The sequence below is a fragment of the Microtus oregoni genome, unplaced genomic scaffold (assembly GCF_018167655.1).
Source record: "Microtus oregoni isolate MIOR12 unplaced genomic scaffold, Mior012 000018F_ref0000195, whole genome shotgun sequence".
Classification (NCBI taxonomy): domain Eukaryota; kingdom Metazoa; phylum Chordata; class Mammalia; order Rodentia; family Cricetidae; genus Microtus; species Microtus oregoni.
Window position 1 is genome coordinate 25,216,778 of NW_024543077.1, and position 21,495 is coordinate 25,238,272.

The 21,495-nt window shown below is 44.8% G+C and overlaps 1 protein-coding gene across 25 annotated transcripts in view; it reads right to left on the reverse strand.

Moving 5' to 3' along the window:
• The window catches only part of LOC121458704 (band 4.1-like protein 3), a 164,508-nt gene that overhangs the window by 37,358 nt on the left and 105,655 nt on the right, over positions 1–21,495 (reverse strand). For all 25 annotated transcript variants that reach the window (XM_041667999.1, XM_041667989.1, XM_041668000.1 and 22 more), the window contains exons 4-8: positions 13,951–14,055; positions 12,976–13,018; positions 8,135–8,210; positions 5,395–5,613; positions 4,103–4,190 (exon numbers count right to left, since the gene is read on the reverse strand). In XM_041667999.1, the coding sequence (XP_041523933.1) occupies positions 4,103–4,190; positions 5,395–5,613; positions 8,135–8,210; positions 12,976–13,018; positions 13,951–14,055 (531 nt within the window). The remainder of the gene's footprint in view (positions 1–4,102; positions 4,191–5,394; positions 5,614–8,134; positions 8,211–12,975; positions 13,019–13,950; positions 14,056–21,495) is intronic.

The window sequence follows — 21,495 nt, forward strand, 5'->3', positions numbered from 1 at the left end:
ACACACACACACACACACACACTCTCTTCACTATGAAATTCTGAGGCATGGAGTCACCCAGCACCCTGGCTTAAGGTCTGTCCCCTTTGAATGTCTTATCCACTGGACTCTGTAATGGCTTTGACGGATGAAAGACCGGATGGCGTCAGAACGCATGTGAGTTGCACCGGAAGTTTCTTCACAGGCAGGCCCCGCCCAGGAAGTGACATGTAAGACTCTGTCTAGTAGTTGGCCTGGGCCTGCCAGCTTGGAGTCACTGTGTCGTACCAGGGGAGTGGAGAGGGAGCAATGAAAGAGACCAAACAGCAGAACCTCCTCCTCCTATGTGGTGGGAGGTTTCTATGACCCTCACCACGAAAAAAAGAGCTGTGTGCTTCCAGAATGAAAAGCCTTTCACTGAAAACATTGAATTTTGACAAAAATACAAAAGTTTAAAATAAAACATTTTTACTTTGATACTCTATTTGATACCAACTTATTCCATAAGGTGAAATGATTTGAAGTCAGGCTTTTATATTACAATAAGGTATTTTATATTATAATAAGGGATTTTTAAAAATTATAATGTAACCTGTACTGGTAGGGGCTTTAATCTGAAGGGGCAACTTGAGAACCTGTAACCTTATGCACCGGAAGTCACGGTTGTTGGTCCATGGAAACCAGCTAGTCTGTTCCTAAGGCCACTTGGAGGAGGGCACTTGGAGCTTAAGAAGACAGGCCGGCAGGGGGAGGCACTGTTTTCATAGCTGTTCTTTGAGCCATTTTCTCTGGACATAAATACTTTTATGCCTTTGTCCCAAGAGGAAAAGAATATTAAAACCATTTTCATTATTATCTATATTCTCACCACCTCTTATGTCACTGAGCATAAAGAAAATAGCGCCCTTCACAGAGAAGTTAAGGGAAGGCCCACTCCTCGCTTCCTATGCATTCGCTGTGTGTGGCTCCTTAAATTACCGGCATCCCCTCCACGTCTGTTAGCCTGTGGTGCTATGACCGAGTCTCCCCTCATCTCCCCTTCCCTGGAGATTTAGCTGGCTAGGACTGCAACTCTGCTTTGCCCCTGTAACTGGCCAGCACAAGGCCTGCCTAGCGGGTATCAAAGTCAGTAAGTTTGTTGGGAGTAAAGGTGAATGAAAAATGAAAATATGAAGTCTGTAGCTCATTAATTAAAGCAACAAATAATATTTCTTTTTTTTTTTTTTTTTTTTTTGGATTTTTCGAGACAGGGTTTCTCCGTAGCTTTTGGTTCCTGTCCTGGAACTAGCTCTTGTAGACCAGGCTGGTCTCGAACTCACAGAGATCCGCCTGTCTCTGCCTCCCGAGTGCTGGGATTAAAGGCGTGCACCACCACCGCCCGGCAACAAAGAATATTTCTGTAATACAATTTCTGTTATAGCTACAGATTGAGATAATCTCATGGCGCCTTGATCTTAAAGTTTCCCTTGCCCTCTTTGAAGCATTTCTCTAGGATGGCATTCATACGCCCACCGTGCTGGCTGCAGACAGACCTGGGGGGTGACAGTCAGCCTGTCCTGATGAGGGCAAAGAGTTCTGTTATCGCTTGAATCCATTTGCATTCATTCCTTTGTGTTTTCCTGCAGCATCAAGGACTTAACCCGGAGCTTTGCTCTAGTGTTGACCTACAGACTTCTGAGATCTTGTTGTGTAGCTCTGGTGGCCTCCAAATCTCAGTCTTCCTGCCTTTGCCACTATGTATTACCACACCTAGTCCTTCTGGCCACGCAGAGTCACTACACACTGCTAGTGTCCTTTCATGTTTCATCCATAGGACATCTGATAGGAATACACACACACACACACACACACACACACACACACGCATGTACGCTTCTTAATCGTATGTCAAATAGATAACTTTGACAAAGCCTAGAAAGATGGATCTTGACAAACAAGTACATACAGATTTCCTAATCGAAAACAAATTATTTAGGATAGGTTTCCCAAATACAAGATCATCAGCAAATATGGGGATTTATTTTTTATGATGAGCTCTGGGGTCTGAAATCCCAATCCAGAATGTTTAAGGAGATGTTAAGCCCAAAGACACTCATGGTATCCACAAAAGAGAAGCCGCTCATTGATGACCAGAAATTAGCACTAATTTAATTCAGACAGTTTCCTTCTTGCCAGGATGGATTTCATGAGAAAATGGAGTCTACAACCGAGCCATTTGTTATGTTTAATATTCAGATAAAATCCTGTAACAGGCTGCATTCTGCTTCCGTAAGTCATTATTTTTAATTGACATAATTTCAAATCATATTATTAAAGAAAAAGCAGCCGTCTATTCAAGTTCAGTAGGTACTGCGATGTTAAGTGCCTTGGTTTTTCCTGGTAGCAATGATATATCCTGAGTCGCACTTCCCCAAGGACGCACTAATCTTTATTTCTGGGTAGTAAAGGACTCACAGTGTATGATGTAACACAAAAGTCATGCCACATTCCCTCAGACTATCTTTCCATGATCTTTTCCTCACCTTTTTTAGCCAGATGGGAAAAAAAAAAACATGAAGAGAATTTAAAATAAAATCTCACTGTATGTCCTTAGTTTTATTGAAACCATGACCCAAATGTACAACTGGCATAAGGAGAAAAAAATGAATGAAAAAGGAACTCACTGCTGTGATCACCGACAAATGTCAAGGAGCTTGGCATTTAATATAACGGCACACCCCAGGCAGGAGCCTCAGCCATGCTCATAGAGATCTTACTAGTACATTAACTTAGAAGTGCTTGTCCTCCGTGATGCTCACGGTGATGCAAAGACATCACCACCAAACCACATAAACAACAAATCCAGATGTCTACCATTTTCCTGCCCAATCTCACTGAAGATTTGCCTTGCTCCCCCAAAGTCAACGTAAGTGCTCCCCTACTTATCAACAGGACTTATAGATAGAGCACAGACTTCCTTCTTTTGGTATATCATGGTGTTATGTTTCCTTGAACTTGGCCAGCTGGAATCTCTTTATCTCTAGGCCTCAGAATTTAAAGGAGACTTGCTTCCTTAGAAGCCTGCAATCACACATTCTTTTGAGTTTCAGACCGTGAGACTGGGGACATCCGTCAGGGGTCAAATCCTTACTCCTTTACAGGACTGATATTATCTTGTCAGTGCCAGCCAGAAGAAACTACTCACGATCTTTCAGGACTGACCTTTGGAGCAAGGCTAAAATACAAGCTCCCATCTCCAGAGCCCCAAGAGACTTCATACGTTTTGTTGATAAATGTTTTCAGTGCAGCTCTGTGTTTTAACAGTGTGTTTGCTCACAGCTGTCTAAATAGTAGGTGTGTAGACATGGACTCATCCTCTCAACGATGACAAGGAAATTTTACAAAAAGCACCACGTGGAGTCAGTACTACTCTATCTTCTACCACGATCACAACCCTCCTGTGGCTGAACCCCAACTTCTTCCTTCCCAATGCATTCCTCATGCATTCCATCACTGTACCCATTACCGGTCAGTAAGGCAACCCTTGTCCTGGGTGGCCACTCTCAGCTGCACTACTTTTAAAGAACTCTTATGTCAGAGAGATTAAACCTTAGAGCCCGAATTCTTTAAATTTAACCCTAGTTCACTGAACGCTTAGTAGGGCTTTAAAACGGGCGAAACCAGTACGTGACACATAGCAGATATAACACTTGGCACTGGACAACTGGCCAAGTTCAGACAGACAGAGAAGAGTGGGGCTCTCCAGACAAAGAGGGGAGGTTATGTTCAGAGAAAGGGCAGAATCAGGGTACTGGGGGCACAAAGGGCATGTCAGAGCAGAGTGGGGGATACATCTGTGTCAGGGAAGGCACAGAGAGGTAGGGCTCGGAGGTCAGGGTTAAGGTTACTGTGGAATCAACAGGCAACAGAGACTTCATCTTTGGCTGTCTTCCGGGAGGCGTAGCCACAGCAGTAATGGACGGCTGAGCCGTGAAGGGGACCTAGCTTCAAAGATGAGCGCTGTTTGTTTTAACATGGAACGGGGTTTCAAAGGCACACTGGTTTGAAGCATAGAGGTCTTCATTTACACTAAATTAAGTTCAAATTCCAATAACAAAGTAGACTAGGGTTTGAAAATGCTTACCTTGGCATGATGTAAATCTACCCCATACATGGAGAGCTTTTTGGCGTTTTCCAGGAAATGCATCTCAGCTTCCGCGGGTGTCATTCCTCTGATTAGAAAAAAGTAAGCATTCAGCTTTTCCAATCAATTAGAACAGAAAACGAAGAGCAATTAGCCACGTCTGCCCTGGATGTCACTCAGCTGCTTTCCCTCTATCTGGTAGGGCTGCGGTCTCCCACTCCGCTCCCTGCTATTGTGTAAGAAAGCCTTCATTGGGAGACCAGCAGACATGGGTTTGAGCATCCCTAATTCAAAAATTCCAAAGCTGAAATGCTCCAAAAAATCTGCACCTTTTAAAGCATTGATACAACGCTCAAGGCATACTAAAAATATTGTATAAAGCCCCCTGGGGGTCATGCAGAGCAGGCGTTTATGGAACGTAAGTGAAATCTCATATTTAGACTCTTGTTTCATCCCAAAGATATGTTACTACATCATATAACTATCCAAATAGTCTGAATATATCTGAATTCTGAACCATGTCTGCTCTTAGGTGGTGTGTGAGAGATTCTTAGCATATACACAAGAAAATAACAATGAGACAGTTTTGTAGGCGCACTCACAAAAGGAAGCCTGGATGTTCTGAGAGGGAGTTTACCATCTTAACCGCACATGGTCTCCGCCCTGCCCTCAGCCCCTGAACCCCAAACTTGGCTGGGGACCTGAATAGTGTGCAATGGATGTACAAGGGCTTTCCGCACTACCTGTGGCCCTGAGAAGTGAGCAATGGATGGACTGGACTTTCCTCACTGACCTGTGGCCCTGAGAAGTGTGCAATGGATGTACATGGGCCTTCTGCACTGACCTGTGGCTCTGAGAAGTGTGCAATGGATGGACTGGACTTTCCGCACTACCTGTGTCCCTGAGAAGTGTGCAATGGATGTACTTGACTTTCCTAACTGACCTGTGGCCCTGAGAAGTGTGCAATGGATGGACTGGACTTTCCGCACTACCTGTGTCCCTGAGAAGTGTGCAATGGATGGACTTGACTTTCCTCACTGACCTGTGGCTCTGAGAAGTGTGCAATGGATGGACTGGACTTTCCGCACTACCTGTGGCCCTGAGAAGTGTGCAATGGATGGACTGGACTTTCCTCACTGGCCTGTGGCCCTGAGAAGTGTGCAATGGATGTACAAGGGCTTTCCGCACTACCTGTGGTCCTGAGAAATGTGCAATGGATGGACTGGACTTTCCTCACTGACCTGTGGCTCTGAGAAGTGTGCAATGGATGTACATGGGCCTTCTGCACTGACCTGTGGCTCTTGTGCAGCTCCACCACCTTATCCTCCAGTTCTTTCGTGTGGTTTGGTGCAAAGCGGAACTCACTGATGTAATCGCTCCCACACTCATCGGGATCATAGTCCCCGAGTTCTGACTGCACTGTGTAGGAGCCCAGCAGGGCCAAGGTCACAAAGGAACAGGGCAGCCTTCCAGACACAATGTCATCACGCAGCTGTAAGCAGAGGTAGTACCTTCCGGGGGCCGAAAGGACAAAGAGCAAGCTGGCGTTAGGACACACGGAAAGGAGTTGGTAGGGGTTGTGCAGGGCGAACATGTTTTAAAAACATTATATTCACATATGAGATTTCCGAGGAATTAAGAAAAAAAGAAGAACATTTAGTATTTATAAAAAAGTTCTCCCAGGCCAGTAACCCCTTTAAGGACACAACTGCATACTGTCATAACGATTTCAACTAAGGAGATATAGTATATAAGATTTATATGATTTCAGTCTATATAAGGAGGGACTACGGGTAAAATGGTACTTAGGGAACCTAGAAGAAGGAACTCTTCAAAATAAAACAATCAAGCTCAGAGAGGAAGACATTTAAAGATGGATTTTCCTAGTTTTACACATTCTCGGGAATCAGATGGGGTAAACTATACTATAAAAGGGTGTTCTTATATAAAACCACCGGCCCCCATGCAGCCTTCAGGGAGGGCTCCTTCTAAGATCTAGATGGCAGGTCTTTACAAATGACCACGCTGACCTCAGATAACCCAACAGCTGTGTTTCAGTAACTCTATTCTCAGCGGCTGCTTTTCTTTTTTTTTTTGAAAAATATTTTTTATTTTATTTTATTGAGCTATACATTTTTCTCTGCTCCCTCGCTTCCATTCCCCTCCCCTTCAACCCTCTTCCATGGTCCCCATGCTCCCAATTTACTCAGGAGATCTTGTCTTGTTCTACTTCCCATGTAGATTAAATCTATGTATGTCTCTCTTAGGTTCTCTGGGATTGTGAATCGTAGGCTGGTTTTCTTTGCTTTATGCCTCATTCATTCATTCATTCATTCATTTATTTTAGTGTGATATCTTCCTGGAATTTAGCTGATACAAGTTCTATAAAAATCTCTTGCTTGAAATCTGGGACTCTTATCACTAGAGGGGAAGTTTTAACTGGGAGACATATAAAAGCATTTTCACACAGCTGTGCCATGATGTCATAAAGCAACTACATTAGTAGCCGATCTATCTTCTGTTTGAGATTCACAGATTCAGCAATATAAAATCAAAAGAATTAAATAAAGATTAAAAGTTAAATCCTGAGGGTAAGTGCTGACACCCACGAGCTTTAAGGGCTGTAGCTGTCTACTCTCCATGCACGAGAGAGAAGTCTGCAGGCCTCCAGGAAGCAAGTTCAGCCACTGACAGATTGGAAGTCTACGGAATTCAGATATTAGAGTTCTTACGCACACCACAGGTTCTACAGACACTGCATAGTGGACAGGAACTGTGCACGAATTTATAAGTTCAAGCACATGTGGGGTCTATAACCACACAATTAGTCATAACTAAGTATTTAATCCCAAGCAGAAGTGTCTTTATATAGACAAAGAATTAATTTTCTCTGATTTCTGGCAAATATAAAAGAAATGCCCTGGAACTAATCGTTAACTCTTCTCAAAGATTTTAGTAAAAGTATTTGTTCAGTGCAGCAAATGTTTGAAGCAACTGTTTGAAGCAATTTCTTTTCTAAGTCACTTTGGTCATAACCTCACTGCACTGGGCAGAAATATCTACAAAGGCATGTGAAGGGAGAATGATGGTCCCGCACATCTGTGTCCCACTTCTACCCCTGAATTCAAAAGCTGAAATGCTAGCCCCGCCCCGTGTGATGGGCTGGGAGGCGGGGCCTTTGACAGATGATCAGATCAGGAGTGTAGAGGCTGCATAAATGCAATTAGTGGTTTTAAAAAGGCCATAGGGCAACTCTCTCGGGAGGAGGACAGTAATAAGCTGGTAACCTCCAACTCTGAAACAGACCCTTATCGGACGTGCACACCAACACCCGCGTCTTCAACTGCGGGTCTCCAGAATGCATCAAGTGAATTTCTACTGTAAACCACGGTCTTTGGTATTTTGGGAGAGGAGTAAGGACAGACTAAGTTACACGGTGTAGTTCTGTAAAGGGAATCCCTTTCACACCCTAAGTTCAAACCTCCAAACTGGGATATTTATGTGTTAGATTTTTTTTTCTTAATATCCTCTTTCCCTTTTTATGTACCCGTGAAAGCAAGTAAACTCTTAAATGTATTCATGCTGTCCCTTCCCCCTCCCTGAATCTCTCGCTGGCTGTTAAACAGCTGTGAAGCACCAGGTTGCTTACATGCAGAGCGTAAGCTTAGAAAGATATTTGTAATTTAGGCTCCAAAGCAGGACCACTCAGTGCTGCTGTGCCATTTATGGCTGAGTCCCATCCATTTTGGCAGTGGCGGGTGGGTGACTGGCATCTCAACTCTGAGTGCTTTCCCACAAGGGTCAGGGAGATGGAAACAGCAGCCTATCTCTGAGGACTCAACTGTGAAGACAGAGGACCTGGCACCTCCTGGCGACTCATATCTGCACTCATTTAGTGGCCTTTTATTTGCCAACTGAGAGATGATGACTGTAAGGGGCCCAGATGGGTGCAGACTCTCCCTTGGACCACTCCCCTGGAGATGTGCGGCTCCCCCAACGTGCCCTCTGTTGCCATAGCCAACTTTCAAATACCTGGTGATGTCTTCTGAGAGCTGGGCAGGGTCTGGTGGGTAAAATTTCACATTGAATGAGAAATGCCAAGCACCACCTGTAGGGGTAGGACACACATCAGAACAAATTCTTAGGAAACTGCAAGCAACTTAGGATCTGAATTCAGGTTCCAAGTGCCTCAGATCCAGGCGCAAACACCAGACACTCTCTGGTCACTGCTAAGTGAATCCTATAGGTAACTTAATTTCAAATCTTGTCCCCCAACCAAGTCATTTACTTGCATGGAAATGTACCAACTATTCCCGTGATCAAATAAGCCTCTGGCAAAAGGGGAGGGAAGCAATTGACGGTAATCCTGTATCAGATAATGGGGACTGGCTAGATTTACTGCCACGGATTTCTCGATAGGGCACATGCCAACACCACAGACAGAACTCCCATCTCCTAGGTCCTTTCTGCTCTGTCACTGCAGACCAAACCCCGTTACAATAAATGTCAAGGGACCAGCGAACATCTGTTTATTTTATGGGAAGGGTTTGTCGTAGCGAATATTGCTTTCGATAAATGGGCGGCACCCCTTGGCTGCTGAAGACTGCTTTCTTGCTCAGGGAGAGTTTCGATGCAGCAGATATCTGAGTGCATTGAGCAGACGCCACCCAACCCCCACCCATGACTCACACGGATTTTTTTTATATTGTACCATGCTTTGCCCATGACATCTTTTAAGTCGTCTCCAGCAGCAGAAGTGTCAGGCAGATGTTGGCCACTCCCTTCTCCGCACTGCCTGTACACGTCCAGCCTTAAGGTATTACCCAGATTTACTGAGCGCTATGGTTTGGATTTAAAATACTTCTTAAAAGCTCATGTTGAAGGCTCGGTCCTCACCAAAGCTGTGCTCAAGTGGGACCTCTGGGGTGTGACTGGGTACCGACAGCTCTAATTTTGTGACGGGATTAATCCAGTTATAGAGTCCTAGCTTCATGGGAGTTAGAGGAGGGCCATTGTTATAAAAGTGAGGACCCTTCAGTCCTGGCAACTTTCTAGGGCTGCCCTCTCCCTGCCACAAAGCATTGCCAAGTCACAGGTCTGAAAGCAAATGAGCCAAGAGACCACAGGACTGCAGACTAAAACAAACCATTTTTCCTTTACATAGACTCTCTCGTGTATCTTATTACAGTGTGAGATGCTATCCGGCACACCGAGGCCCACATTTCAGTACCGAGTGACTGCACCAACATAAACACGAAGCAAAGCATGCTCGCTTCCTCCCTTTCTTTATTTTTTCTCTTTTTCTTTCTTTCTTTCCTTCTTTCTTTTCTTTCTTTCTTTCTCACCTTGTCATTTCTCTAGCTTTAAAATACAGTGATTATCGACTCCTGGGCACCCCTCTGTGTGAACACTGTGTCAGTTCCTCCAGCCAAGAGCCACACCGAAGGTCTTTGGCATCGCCTCTAGGAGCATCTGGGAAATCTCTCAAAAGTTTACTCCTGTTCGTGCCACAGGTTTGCTCTCATTCCTGTCCCTGTGACCCCTGAACAGCTCTTACTTGTCCAGCCCTCTCCATAACTTCCTCCTAAGCTCCCCCCCCCCCCATGAAATGACTTTTGGGAACTCTGTGTGCTCTGCAAGTCATTCCCAAACACTCTGGACAGAGAAGCCCCACCGCACACATTGCCTAGCTCCTTCTCTTGCACATGGAGAGAGATGCTTGGCTTTGTCAATTTCTACACTCTGTCGTTGACACCAGAGTACCACTCATACCTTCTAGTTTACTCTCTGAACAACCGTCTACCTCATGCCTAAGAGCAAGCATCTAGCCAGCTGTTATTGGGTACTTGATGCCATCTTCAAGCCATACGAAGCTTTGAGAATTATAAGTCATAAATATCTGTCATTTAAATATATTTTTTAGTGATTGTTTTTCTACTGTTTCAAAAATCTCTTTTTGTCATTCTACAGTCTTATTTTTTTTTATGTTCCTATTGATTCTTGGTCAGTTGTTATTAAAACAGACCCCTCTTGGTGTCTGCCAACAGGGAGCTGGTAACGGGCTGGCTTTACATCAAGCAAGAGGACTCGAACCAACGGATTCCTCATGGAAAGAAGACTCACTGCTCTTTCATGATTTTCATCTACTTCAAGCAAGCCTTGATTTCAACAGCAAGTCCTGCAGCATAATCAAACTGTTTTATAATAAAATTGCAGGAGTGACAATTGAAGGTTGGAAACTAATCAGTAATCAGTTGTAGGGATAAGTCCCGCCCCTTTGGGGGCGTGTTTGCCTCGGGCTAATGTTTACCTATAAATCTGGCTAGCGTGCTCTCAGTGCTTGCTCTCCGCAGAACGGTGGTTCTGTGAGTCTGTTTTGCCATTAAAGCTGTATATATTTTTACAATCTGTCTGCATTCGTTTACGCCGTTACAATCAGTAGGAAGGATAAGTAATGCATGCCAATATGAAACCTTCATCCTACAAATCAGTTTGCAAATGACAGTGAGCCTAAATGCAGCGGAAGTGTTCTGAAAAATGAAAGTTTCTCTGGGGGCCCACAGAAGTGGGTCCACTCCACCCTGACTAAAGGTCAGGCAGCTTACAACCTTCCCCTCACTCTTTCCAAGTTATTGACAAGAAGTCTGACTACAAACAAAATATCCTGACCCAGGGTGTGGTTACCTGGTGTTTTGGATATTAAGATGGCCCATAGAAGTAGATCCGCTTCACTTTGACCAAAGGTCAGAGAATTCAAGCCTATTCCTGCTCCTTCAAGGAAAAGACAGGAGGTTTGACCCAGGGAGTGGTTGCCTACAGGATACTTGGTCTAAGGTGTAGTGGCTGCATGTCCTGCCTAAAACATCAGACAGGTTAACTAGGAAATAGTGGCTTGATATCTCAAGTACTGAAGCAAGTAACAGTTCTGTTTGTCCTTTGTGTCACGTTAAAGCAGTCTTTTGCCTCCTTCCCCATTTTTGGATTGGGGTGTATAAGCATATGGAAAACAAACACAGGTGAATTCAGGATTCAGTATGCACTGGCTTGACCTCCAGTACTATACTGTGTCTCTGTATTTCTTTTGTATCTCGGTTTATTCTGTCCAACATTTCTAATCCACCTTACCCTGGAAATTACAAACCCCTTGAGGCTCTACCCCAACAGATGTCACCCCAATGTGTGGCTATGACAAATTTCTAAGCTTAATCCCAGAGATTTTCATTCCTGAGACTTGAAATATTGGGTTGAACCTTTGGTGTTTAGTAAGTGCCCTTGTGGTCCTAGTACTGTGTGTGTGTGTGTGTGTGTGTGTGTGTGTGTGTGCAATGTCACGGTGATGATCACTACTGCAAAGGTCACATTCTTGAGCCTTTCCTGGAATCACTTCCAGGTCTTTCAGGGCAGTTTCAAACAAGGGCAATTTTAAGGAGACAATAATACAATCCACATACCAATCAAGACCCCAAATAAAAAGCAAAAGAGAGAGGAGAGCTGCTGGTGGTGGGGAGAGGGAGGGTGGGTGGAGTGGGCAAGCAGGGGGAAGTGCAACAGATAAACAGTCTGGGAAGAGAGGCAACTTCAGAAGAGCAGACTGCTCTGCCTGTGCTTAGAGAATGGCCTTGTGGGAAACAGGAAGTGAAATACCCCCAACACACTGACATAAATATTCCTGTATACCCTGCAGTATTTCAAATTATAAGTTAAGAGAAAACTGTCTCATGAAAAGCTTCTCATCTTAATCTTCAAGGCTTGTCAAATCTTAAAATTCTACAGTGTTTTATATCATAAACTGCTATATATCATATTCTTATGTCATAAATTGCCTTATTATAAATATACTATTCACATTATGTAGTAGACTGTAAGGTTTTACGATTTGGTGTGGATGTATAAAACACAAGAACAGGAATTCCAGTGTCAGAATTTCCATAAATCTGTGATTTGTGTTCATCAGCTTGATTCCTGTTCTCTGAGAGATTTTTTTTTAAATTTTTCGTGACAGGGTTTCTCCGTAGCTTTTGGTTCCTGTCCTGGAACTAGCTCTTGTAGACCAGGCTGGCCTCGAACTGCCTCCCGAGTGCTGGAATTAAAGGCGTGCGCCACCACCGCCCAGCTCTCTGAGAGATCTTATTCTACCGATGCAGCATGCACTTGCCAGTAAAGATTATTTTAAAACACAGTAAACTTAGGAAATTTTCGCTAATACCAATAAGTGAAAAATGATGTCTCATTTTAATTGCATCTACTCAGTAGATTTAGCAGCTTACCTAATATTATTAGCTATTTATGCTGCAGTTTGTGATATGCTCATGAAATCGTCTTGTCATTTAGGAAACAGACACTTTCTGTTATCTCATTCTATTTCTTTGAACTTGTGATCCTCCTGCCTCAGCCTCCTCAAGGCTGGGATCTACAAATATGTAACCACCAAACCAAGTAGAAATGTACATCTCTTGTCTTTAGGGAGTGAGGGAAGGCTGCCACCAACAACAAACTGATTTCTTATCCACTTTCAAAACCATCACATGGTTAATTTCAGTATGGCTTTTATACACTGGCAATGGCTTTAACATTAATAATTAAGTTTGGAACTTTAAATGATTAAGTGGAGCAAAACCTGATTAAATTGCATTTCACATCTGTGGACAGGCAAGGAACAGGTCACCTGTCAAAGTCACTTTAATTTCTGAGCTGTGATGACTAAAACGGGCCCTCTTGGAGCCAGAGCGAAGTGTCAGGCCGAATTTCAGCTCCCAATCCGCCTTTGAACCACTCTTCTTGCCGTGCGCATCTGAGCGCCGGTCACCAGTTCACACAACACCCCCCCTTAAACACCGTCACCGCGACACATCCAAACATCCGAGGGAACTTACTTCGAATCTGCTTTTTAATTTCCTTAGCAGGGTCCAGCCAGTTCTGAAAGAGAAGCAACAATATGATTTGCATCAAAGGAGAGTGAAATCGAGTCTGATGATTATCCACAGAGCCCTACACACACCGAGAGGGAACCATCAGGGGAAGGCCCTCTCCACTGCGGCTCTTCCCACACCTCTGGTGGCCTCCTGTCAAGCCCGGTGTGGGCACAAACACTAAATATGGAGACGCATGCATTTATAATTAATGGCTGATTAAACTTTTCTCCTGGGAAAAGTCAGATGCTCAATGATGAGGTCTGACACTGTCTGTCACTTCAGTAGGAATATTCCTGACTTGTGTGCAATAAAAATAAGTGATCCGCATGAACAACACTTCCACATCTTACTTCTTAGCATCTGCAGAGGGAAACAATTCCCTTCTTTGTTTCTGGCTTAGTTGTGGGATAAAGCCCTGAACAGGTATCAGGGTCACATAGCAGTGATCTCGTCAGGGGCAAACATTAGTGATACTGACTGGAACACTGACATCCACTGACATACCAGACAGCAAATGTTATCTTCACAGCCTAATTTTTATGTCACAGCTGTAATTTCTTCACAGAATTTGGGGTATGAGTAACTTTTCCACATAGATATCTAAACACTTGGTTCTCATGAGCTCAAGAAACTGAATTAACTATATTATAAGAAAACACCCTGTATCAAATGTTTCCTTAGCACTAAATCTCAAGGATGAAAACTGGGACTCAAAAATACTCAACTGTCTCAAAAATACTCAAAGATACAGGAAATTGCCAAGAATTTTCTTCATGAAGAAAAAGGGAGATTAATCACATTTAGGGACCCAAAGGTGTGTGAGCATGGGGCAGGGGTATCCATGGAGAATACACCATGTCTGTTTGCTTTCTGGTCACTTCTGTCCAGTAACACACAACCCAACCATAGTGCTTCATGTTTCGTTGACCCCCTCACCTTCTGATTCTCGGCGTCTCGATACGTGAGACCAAAGTAATCTTTTTCTAGCAGGTTCAGATGCTCGCACACTTTGTCAAACAGTACTTGTCCTCGGGAGCGCTTCTGTGAAAACAGGACAGGAAAGCAAATCAACACACTCAGGAGACCAAAATGAAACAGGGCAGAGAGTAGGGTGCAGATTGCGGAAACTGGTCAGTGAGTGATGAACACAGTGGGGTGTGTCCGCAACCCCCGTTCAGGGCCAGATGGGGACAAGGAGACCCCAGAGCTCTCTACCTGGGAAGTCTACTCAGAGGGAGACAAGGTGACCCCCAGAGCTCTCTACCTGGGAAACCTAGTCAGATGGAGACAAGGTGATCCCAGAGCATCTGGGAAGCCTAGTCAGATGGAGACAGGATGACCCCAGAACTCTATCTGGGAAGCCTAGCCAGATGGAGACAAGGTGACCCCAGAACTCTACCTGGCAAGCCTAGTCAGATGGAGATGAGGTGACCCCAGAACTCTATCTGGGAAGCCTAGTCAGATGGAGACGAGGTGACCCCAGAACTCTATCTAGGAAGCCTAGTCAGATGGAGACAGGATGACCTCAGAACTCTACCTGGGAAGCCTAGTCAGATGGAGATAGGATGACCCCAGAACTCTATCTGGGAAGCCTAGTCAGATGGAGACAAGGTGACCCCAGAACTCTATCTGGGAAGCCTAGTCAGATGGAGACAAGGTGACCCCAGAGCTCTCTACCTGACAAGCCCAGTCCATCACTGACTTCCAGGTTCTACGAGAGATGTTGTGCACTGGCTCATACTAACCACCAAGTGGTCAGATTGAGAACCATGGAGGACAGAAGCTTCTCGGCCTTCATGTGAGGACTTACCCAGATGAGGTAAGCCTCTGTGCCCACCTATGAAGGACTATAGGAATCAGAGTTAACTGAGCTGGGGGCTCTACACTCTGAATAAAAAGGAAAAGTGACCTTGGCATGAGGTCACTCTCAGCTTTCCAAGCATGAGCTTCTTCCAGCTCCTCATGCCATGGCTTCTCCACCACAGTAACCTGTATCCTCAAACTGTAAGCCTAAACGAACCTCTCCTTCCTTTTAAGTTGCCTTTCTCACACAATGAAAAAATAACTAGTATTCCCTGTATCAGAAAATAAGGTACAGAGTGATAAAGATAGCTAAGGTGGATTTCTGGCCACGAAACCCAGAGCCCTGTATATGTACCTCCACATAGGAACACATACGTGTGTGTGCACATATACACACACCATACACACTGTGATTCTCATCCTATAAAAGCTGCCTCTACAAATGCATATACAAAAAAACAATCAAAATGTCAGCAGTGCCACCAAGGAAGAACAGGTGACTGGGGGATGATTCTCAAGTAGAAGTAGCTGGAGAAAGAATGTGATCTTAGTGTCAAATACTCTGTGAGATATGTAAAGCCCGAGGATGGGAGAGTACCCAGCGCTTACAATACCATGTTCAGAATGTCGGGTTCAGCTCTGTAACCGCCACTAGCCATGTGTCTTGGCACGTCAAACTCTCTTCCAACCCTCGCTCAAGTTCCATAGGCTATTTTCCTCTAAGCTATGTTCATGTTCATTAGTTTATTTCTGTAATGTTGCCATGACTTTGGGTCTTATACAACAGTATTCAAACGCGTCTTAACTTCTTTAAGGAGAAATAAACACAAGCATGACAAGACAAGCATAATAAACATAATCAACATTAAGATTACAGCCGGGTCATATAAACTCATGGTGCAGATGTACAGCTGTACATGCAACATTTGGAATCCTCACGCCATCATCTGGAGAAAGGGGAGAAAGTTAATCAGCTGGGGCAAGTTTGCATCAGCTGAATTCACTGTGATAACTTTCCGGCAATGTTCACCTGAGGCCTTAAACACCAATTAAGCGAAATTACTTTCCTGTTCTGCGGCACTGATACTTTACATGCAATATGGTAAGCATATTTATCTTTGAGAAGTAACGTATTAACAAGGAGATAAAAGAAAACTGATAAAGTGTGTCCATGACTAAGTAATAAGCATGCCAAGACCTGTGAGTGGTGCACCTTACCAGGTGTTTGTAACTATCCTCAGAGGTAATTACGAGATCCTTCGAAAGCATGGGTGTTTGAGGAAAAGACACATTGTAATGGGAAAGAGGAAATCATGGCACACTACATAAGCAATGGTGTGCTCCACGAAGTAAGAAAATAAACGGACTTGTTACCAAACCGCAACACGCTGCTCAGAAAATGTGAATGAGAAGCCGGGCAGTGGTGGCGCATGCCTTTAATCCCAGCACTCGGGAGGCAGAGGCAGGCGGATCACAGAGTTCGAGGCCAGCCTGGTCTACAAGAGCTAGTTCCAGGACAGGAACCAAAAGCTACGGAGAAACCCTGTCTCGAAAAATCCAAAAAAAAAACAAACAAACAAACAAACAAAAAAAAATGTGAATGAGGAAATGCTGCTTGCTGGTTTAAATCTTTCATTTATAAATTATAGTATTTCCGAGTCACGACTGAAGCACTGTGAAGTTTGTACATTAACGTGGGTTCTTCGATGCCTGGTTCTGCTTAGAGAACAGAACAGAGGTGCAGTGAAACAGATGAGAAGCTAACGACTCCCGGCAGCACCTCAGAGTCAGAAAAAGAGCCGGGCCGCATCTTCCGCCTGTCCCTCGCAGCGACGTGAACCTGCACATTTTCTTGGGTGAAACGGGTAAGGTATTGCCTACTTCTTTGGAAAGGCTGACATTAAAGACTTCAAACTTGGTTGAGTGGTAGCAAACATGACGCATTCCATGCGTGTAGCCATTGGTACAGGGCCGTGTCCGACAATAACACACAGAAACTGTGACTATGTAATGCTTTCTACAGGAGTATAATACCTGGTGGGGCCAAGAAGCAGCCGCACTAACATGCCTTGCTCTTCAGATAACAGTTACATGTTCACTATCGAATTACTATCTAAGATATACCGTCTGTGTACACACAATACCCACAAACTTGCATCAGTGACTGCTCCCTCGGTGAGTAATTAGCAAAGCAAAACGAATACAAAAACTTCTGTTTGGGGTTTTGGATGCTGCTGCCTTCTACAATGGCTGAGCTAGCAGACTAGAGGCAGCCTGCAAGGAGTCCTTTCTGAGCATGTGGGAGGCCACCAGGGCAACCGCTGCAGAAGGCTGTCTTCGAGGGAGGGCGTCTTTGATTTGACCTAACAGGTGACACAGACTAGCTCAAGAGGAGAGGGCCTGGCTGACTTGCTCTTTCCCTGGTTGTCATAACTGATTTCTATCAATGGCTCACAGCTCTCTCCAGAACGGAATTACCTGAACACACTTTGTTAATACCGATCCTTCTCTCAATGATATTTTGTTTCCCGGCCTCAAAACTCTTTCAACCGGGTGCTGAGCATCCACCATAGGCTCTACAGCCCGGAAACAATGGCATCCTAACTCCTAAGTGTCAGCATGGCCACCAGACACTTGGGTAGTTCTGGAATATTTGTTATTTCTCCATTTTCTTTTCCTTGGGCAAAGACTTCATAGCCTGCTGATGGGCTTCAGGCTGTGCTTACCTCCTGTGGCTCATGGCCAACTACTGGATTTAAAATATTCCCCTTGCCCCATGGGCTCTGTCACCTCCACATTCTGATGACTAAGCTGCTAATGGTGGGAACTGGGACCCAACTTCAAATTTGTTTGCCAGGCCAGGCCCGGATCTTCTCCGAATCTCTTCCTGAGCTGAAGAAGTCTTCATCTTTCTAACTCAGGTTTTTGTTTTTTTTTTTTCTAGCAGATTACTGAAATTTGTAGTCAACTCTTTCTCCTTGTTGACATCTGAATGGACTGACACACTGGCTACTTTTCTGTCACCGTGATATCATAATCAAAAGCAACTTAAGGAAAGGTTTGTTTCGGCTTACAGCTCCAGGGGCGTAGGTGTCGTTATTGGCTGCAGAGACTTGGGAACAGGAAACTGAGAGATCACCCCTCTCCTGTCCACAGGAAACACAGAGAGCCAACCAGAGGTGCGGTGAGGCTGTATGTTCTCAAGGCCCGCCCCCAGGGATACACTTCCTCCAGCAAGGCTTCACTACCTAAAAGTTTCATAATGTCCTCTAAACTAGCAGCACGAGTTGGGCCCAAGTGTTTAAATACCCGAGATTACCGGGGTGGGGTGGGGTGGGGAGACACCTCTCATTTGAACCACGACTTGTAAATACATGCCGAAAGCTCAACAGGGGAGTATGTGAGAGAAGGTACGTTCCATGTTATAGCCCTCAAAGACACACTTTGACGTGGTTAAATACAGGGGCTTTGTCATTAGACTGGGGTGGGCAACGCTTAACGTCCACTTGACGGGATTCAGAACCACGTTTGTTGGAGACAAATCTTGGGACATATCCGTGAGAGCATTTACAGAGAGAGATTTATAAGAGGAGAGCGGGGACACCTGATCATGGGTGGCATCATTCCATGTCCTAGGTCCGGGACTGAATACGATGGGGAAAGCAGGCTGAGCACTGACATCCATTTCTGCGTGTTGGTGCAGACTCGGTGTGACCAGTTGACTCATGTACGTCCTTGCCACCATGCTTTCTTCAGCTTAAACTGGGAGCCAAAATACATCTTCCCTTCTAAGTCAACCGATTTGAGTTGTCACAGGGATGAGAAAGCAAATGTATACAGGGTATAAGTAGTTAGTTATGTTGACTCAAATGAGGAAAACTTTTTTTTATTTTTTGTTTTTATGGTTTTTTTTTTTTCAATGCAAGGTTTCTCTGTAGCTTTGGAGCCTGTCCTGGAACTAGTTCTTGTAGACCAGGCTGGCCTCAAACTCACAGAGATCTGCCTGCCTCTGCTTCCCAAATGCTGGGATCTAAAGGCGTGAACCACCACCACCTGGCTAGTAAAATTTAACAAATCCTCTATTATGACTAATGGCTGAGTTACCTAACCAGCTAGGAGAGCTTGAACCCTTGTAAGTTAAGTCACTATTGCCTCACTCAAGGCATTCCTTGTCCACAGATGGCACTTCCTGTGACGTCATCCCTTGTCCACAAACAGTACTTCCTGTGACATCATCCCTTGTCTACAGACAGCACTTCCTGTGACATCGTCCCTTGTCCACAGACAGCACTTCCTGTGACATCATCCTTGTCCACAGACAGCACTTCCTGTGACATCATCCCTTATCCACAGACAGCACTTCCTGTGACATCATCCCTTGTCCATAGACAGGACTTCCTATAATGTCATCTTGGGAAGAAGATGTTATGGTCTTAGGGGATCACCCCAGCGTTCATGCCTCTCCTCAGGACAATTAAAATATTTAAATGATTCCCAGATGAACACACATGGTAAGTTAAATCAGGTTCCTAATTTAAAAATTCTCAAACATGAGGATTCTAAAGCAATTTTAATTTTCATGAAGAAATACTATTTTGTTTTTTTTCAAATGAAATGCATGCCTGATCCGGTTCCTTTAGAGTCTCTTGCGTCAATACTCACTGCTACATTATGGGGGAAAAAAAGACTTAACCTCTGCATTTACCCTTAAAGTCTTACAACATCTCTTCCCAACAGTTTGTATATATATAAAAAAATGATCACAAGAAACGATGGATAAAATAGCTGGATGCCGCAATAAATGGTACAAGTGAGAGCCCGCACCCACTGTCAAAAGCCCACAAAACACGCGTGCATTTAAAGCTGCCCCTGAAACGTGCGGATGAAAGCTACAAAAGTTTTACAAGCTTCCTGAGCTCTGCCAGGGGAGGAGACATCTTCCTTCCCACACCTAAAATGCAGACTGATTTTGCCCGGGTGCTGCAGATGAAAACCCGGGACCCCATGCATGCTGGGTAACCAGGCAAGTGTCCGACCACTGAGCTGCATGCCCAACACTTACATAGAGGCTTTTACTGCAGATCCTGCCATCTGGCTGATGATAATGCAGGCATGGTAATCAGCGAGATGATTTCCTTTCTAATTGACCAGGAGCATAAATGTCCTTCCTAGCAGGTGACTGAAATGATTGACAGGACATCCCTACTCGTGAACAAAGAAGACAGCTCCCCTCGCCGGTGCCTTCTTAGAAAGGGTGATTTCTCTGCCACGGAGGCGCTGGAAAGAATTTCTGAATCTGTGTAAGATGAAGAGCAAGAAGTAGTGCAAAGGTGCCCTTAGTCTCGGTCTCTAAGTGCTCGGAATCAGTGAGAGGGAGGCTCTTTCCAAGGCTAGAGCTGAAATTAGAGAAGTTTGTCAAGTCAAATGTCATCTTTGTTTTAGGAGCTGGGCTGCAGTTATGCATCAGAAATGGCTCAATCCAAGTAGAAAGGAAGAGAGAAGTTTTTGTCTGAGCCCATGGGATGACCGGCAACACCTGATTCTAAGTAATGGGACTGAGAGTCGCATTAGGTGAGCATGTTCTCAGAGAATCTGTTTATATTCTGCATACTACCACACTGAAAGTGAACCACCACCACACCATATCACCCACCGCCACCACAACTGCCACCACGGCCACCACCACTGCTACCACCCAATACTACCTACCACGACCACCGCCACCGCCATCACCGCCATCACCGCCACCACCACCACCACCACCACCACCACCATCACCACCGCCACCACTGCCACCACCACCGCCACCACCACCACCAGCACCACCACTACCACAATCATCACCACCACCACCACCACCATTGCCACCACCATTACCCACTACCAACACCCATCACCATCCCCAAACTAACACAGACAAAAAACAAACAAACCACATCTATAGTGGCTTAGGCACAAACCACTTGTTAATATAAAGCACTTCGAGCAACTACACTGAGAATATTCAGGGAAGTTGATGCCTTTGTTCCTTTTCATCTACTATGAAACCAGAAGCTGCTCCCCGCACCACAGGGCCTCGCTCACTCAGTCACCGGCCTTCTTATCACAGAGCACGAGTTTTCATCCAGATTCCCCTCTTTGGTGACTGTGGTACTCATTTCGTGCATTTGTATTTCTGCTGCCTGAGGATGAGAAACAGCTCACTCTTCCTACTGCCCCAGTAAGCACCGTAGCAGCCTCTGTGCCAGAAGAGCCTGCTGGCTGAATTCGAAGGAAGAATTCCTGCTCGCATTAACTTCGATTAATCTTATGGCAAAATGCCACATTTTAAAAAATGCCTCCCTCAGTGCTTCCTGTCCTAATTGCATTTTCCTCGCTGGACGCTTCTGCATTTTCCTCATTTCCAAGCGTCATTTGGAACTTCATTTCTGAGGGATTGCATTACCACTTCCCTGGGGCCCAGGAGCTCGTGAAGAACTCAATAAACTCACAGTGCCAGGGCTTCAGCTCCCGCTAGACCATCAGCCCTGTTCACCATCCTCCCAGACCTTCCTATTCTATACCACGCTCTCGACAGGAAGCCGTCCTAACAGTGTCTGTTCAGAGAGTGGGCTTGTCTTTAAATTCATACATGGAAAACACCAAGAGGCTGCAGTCAGAACAGGAACATACGATGGT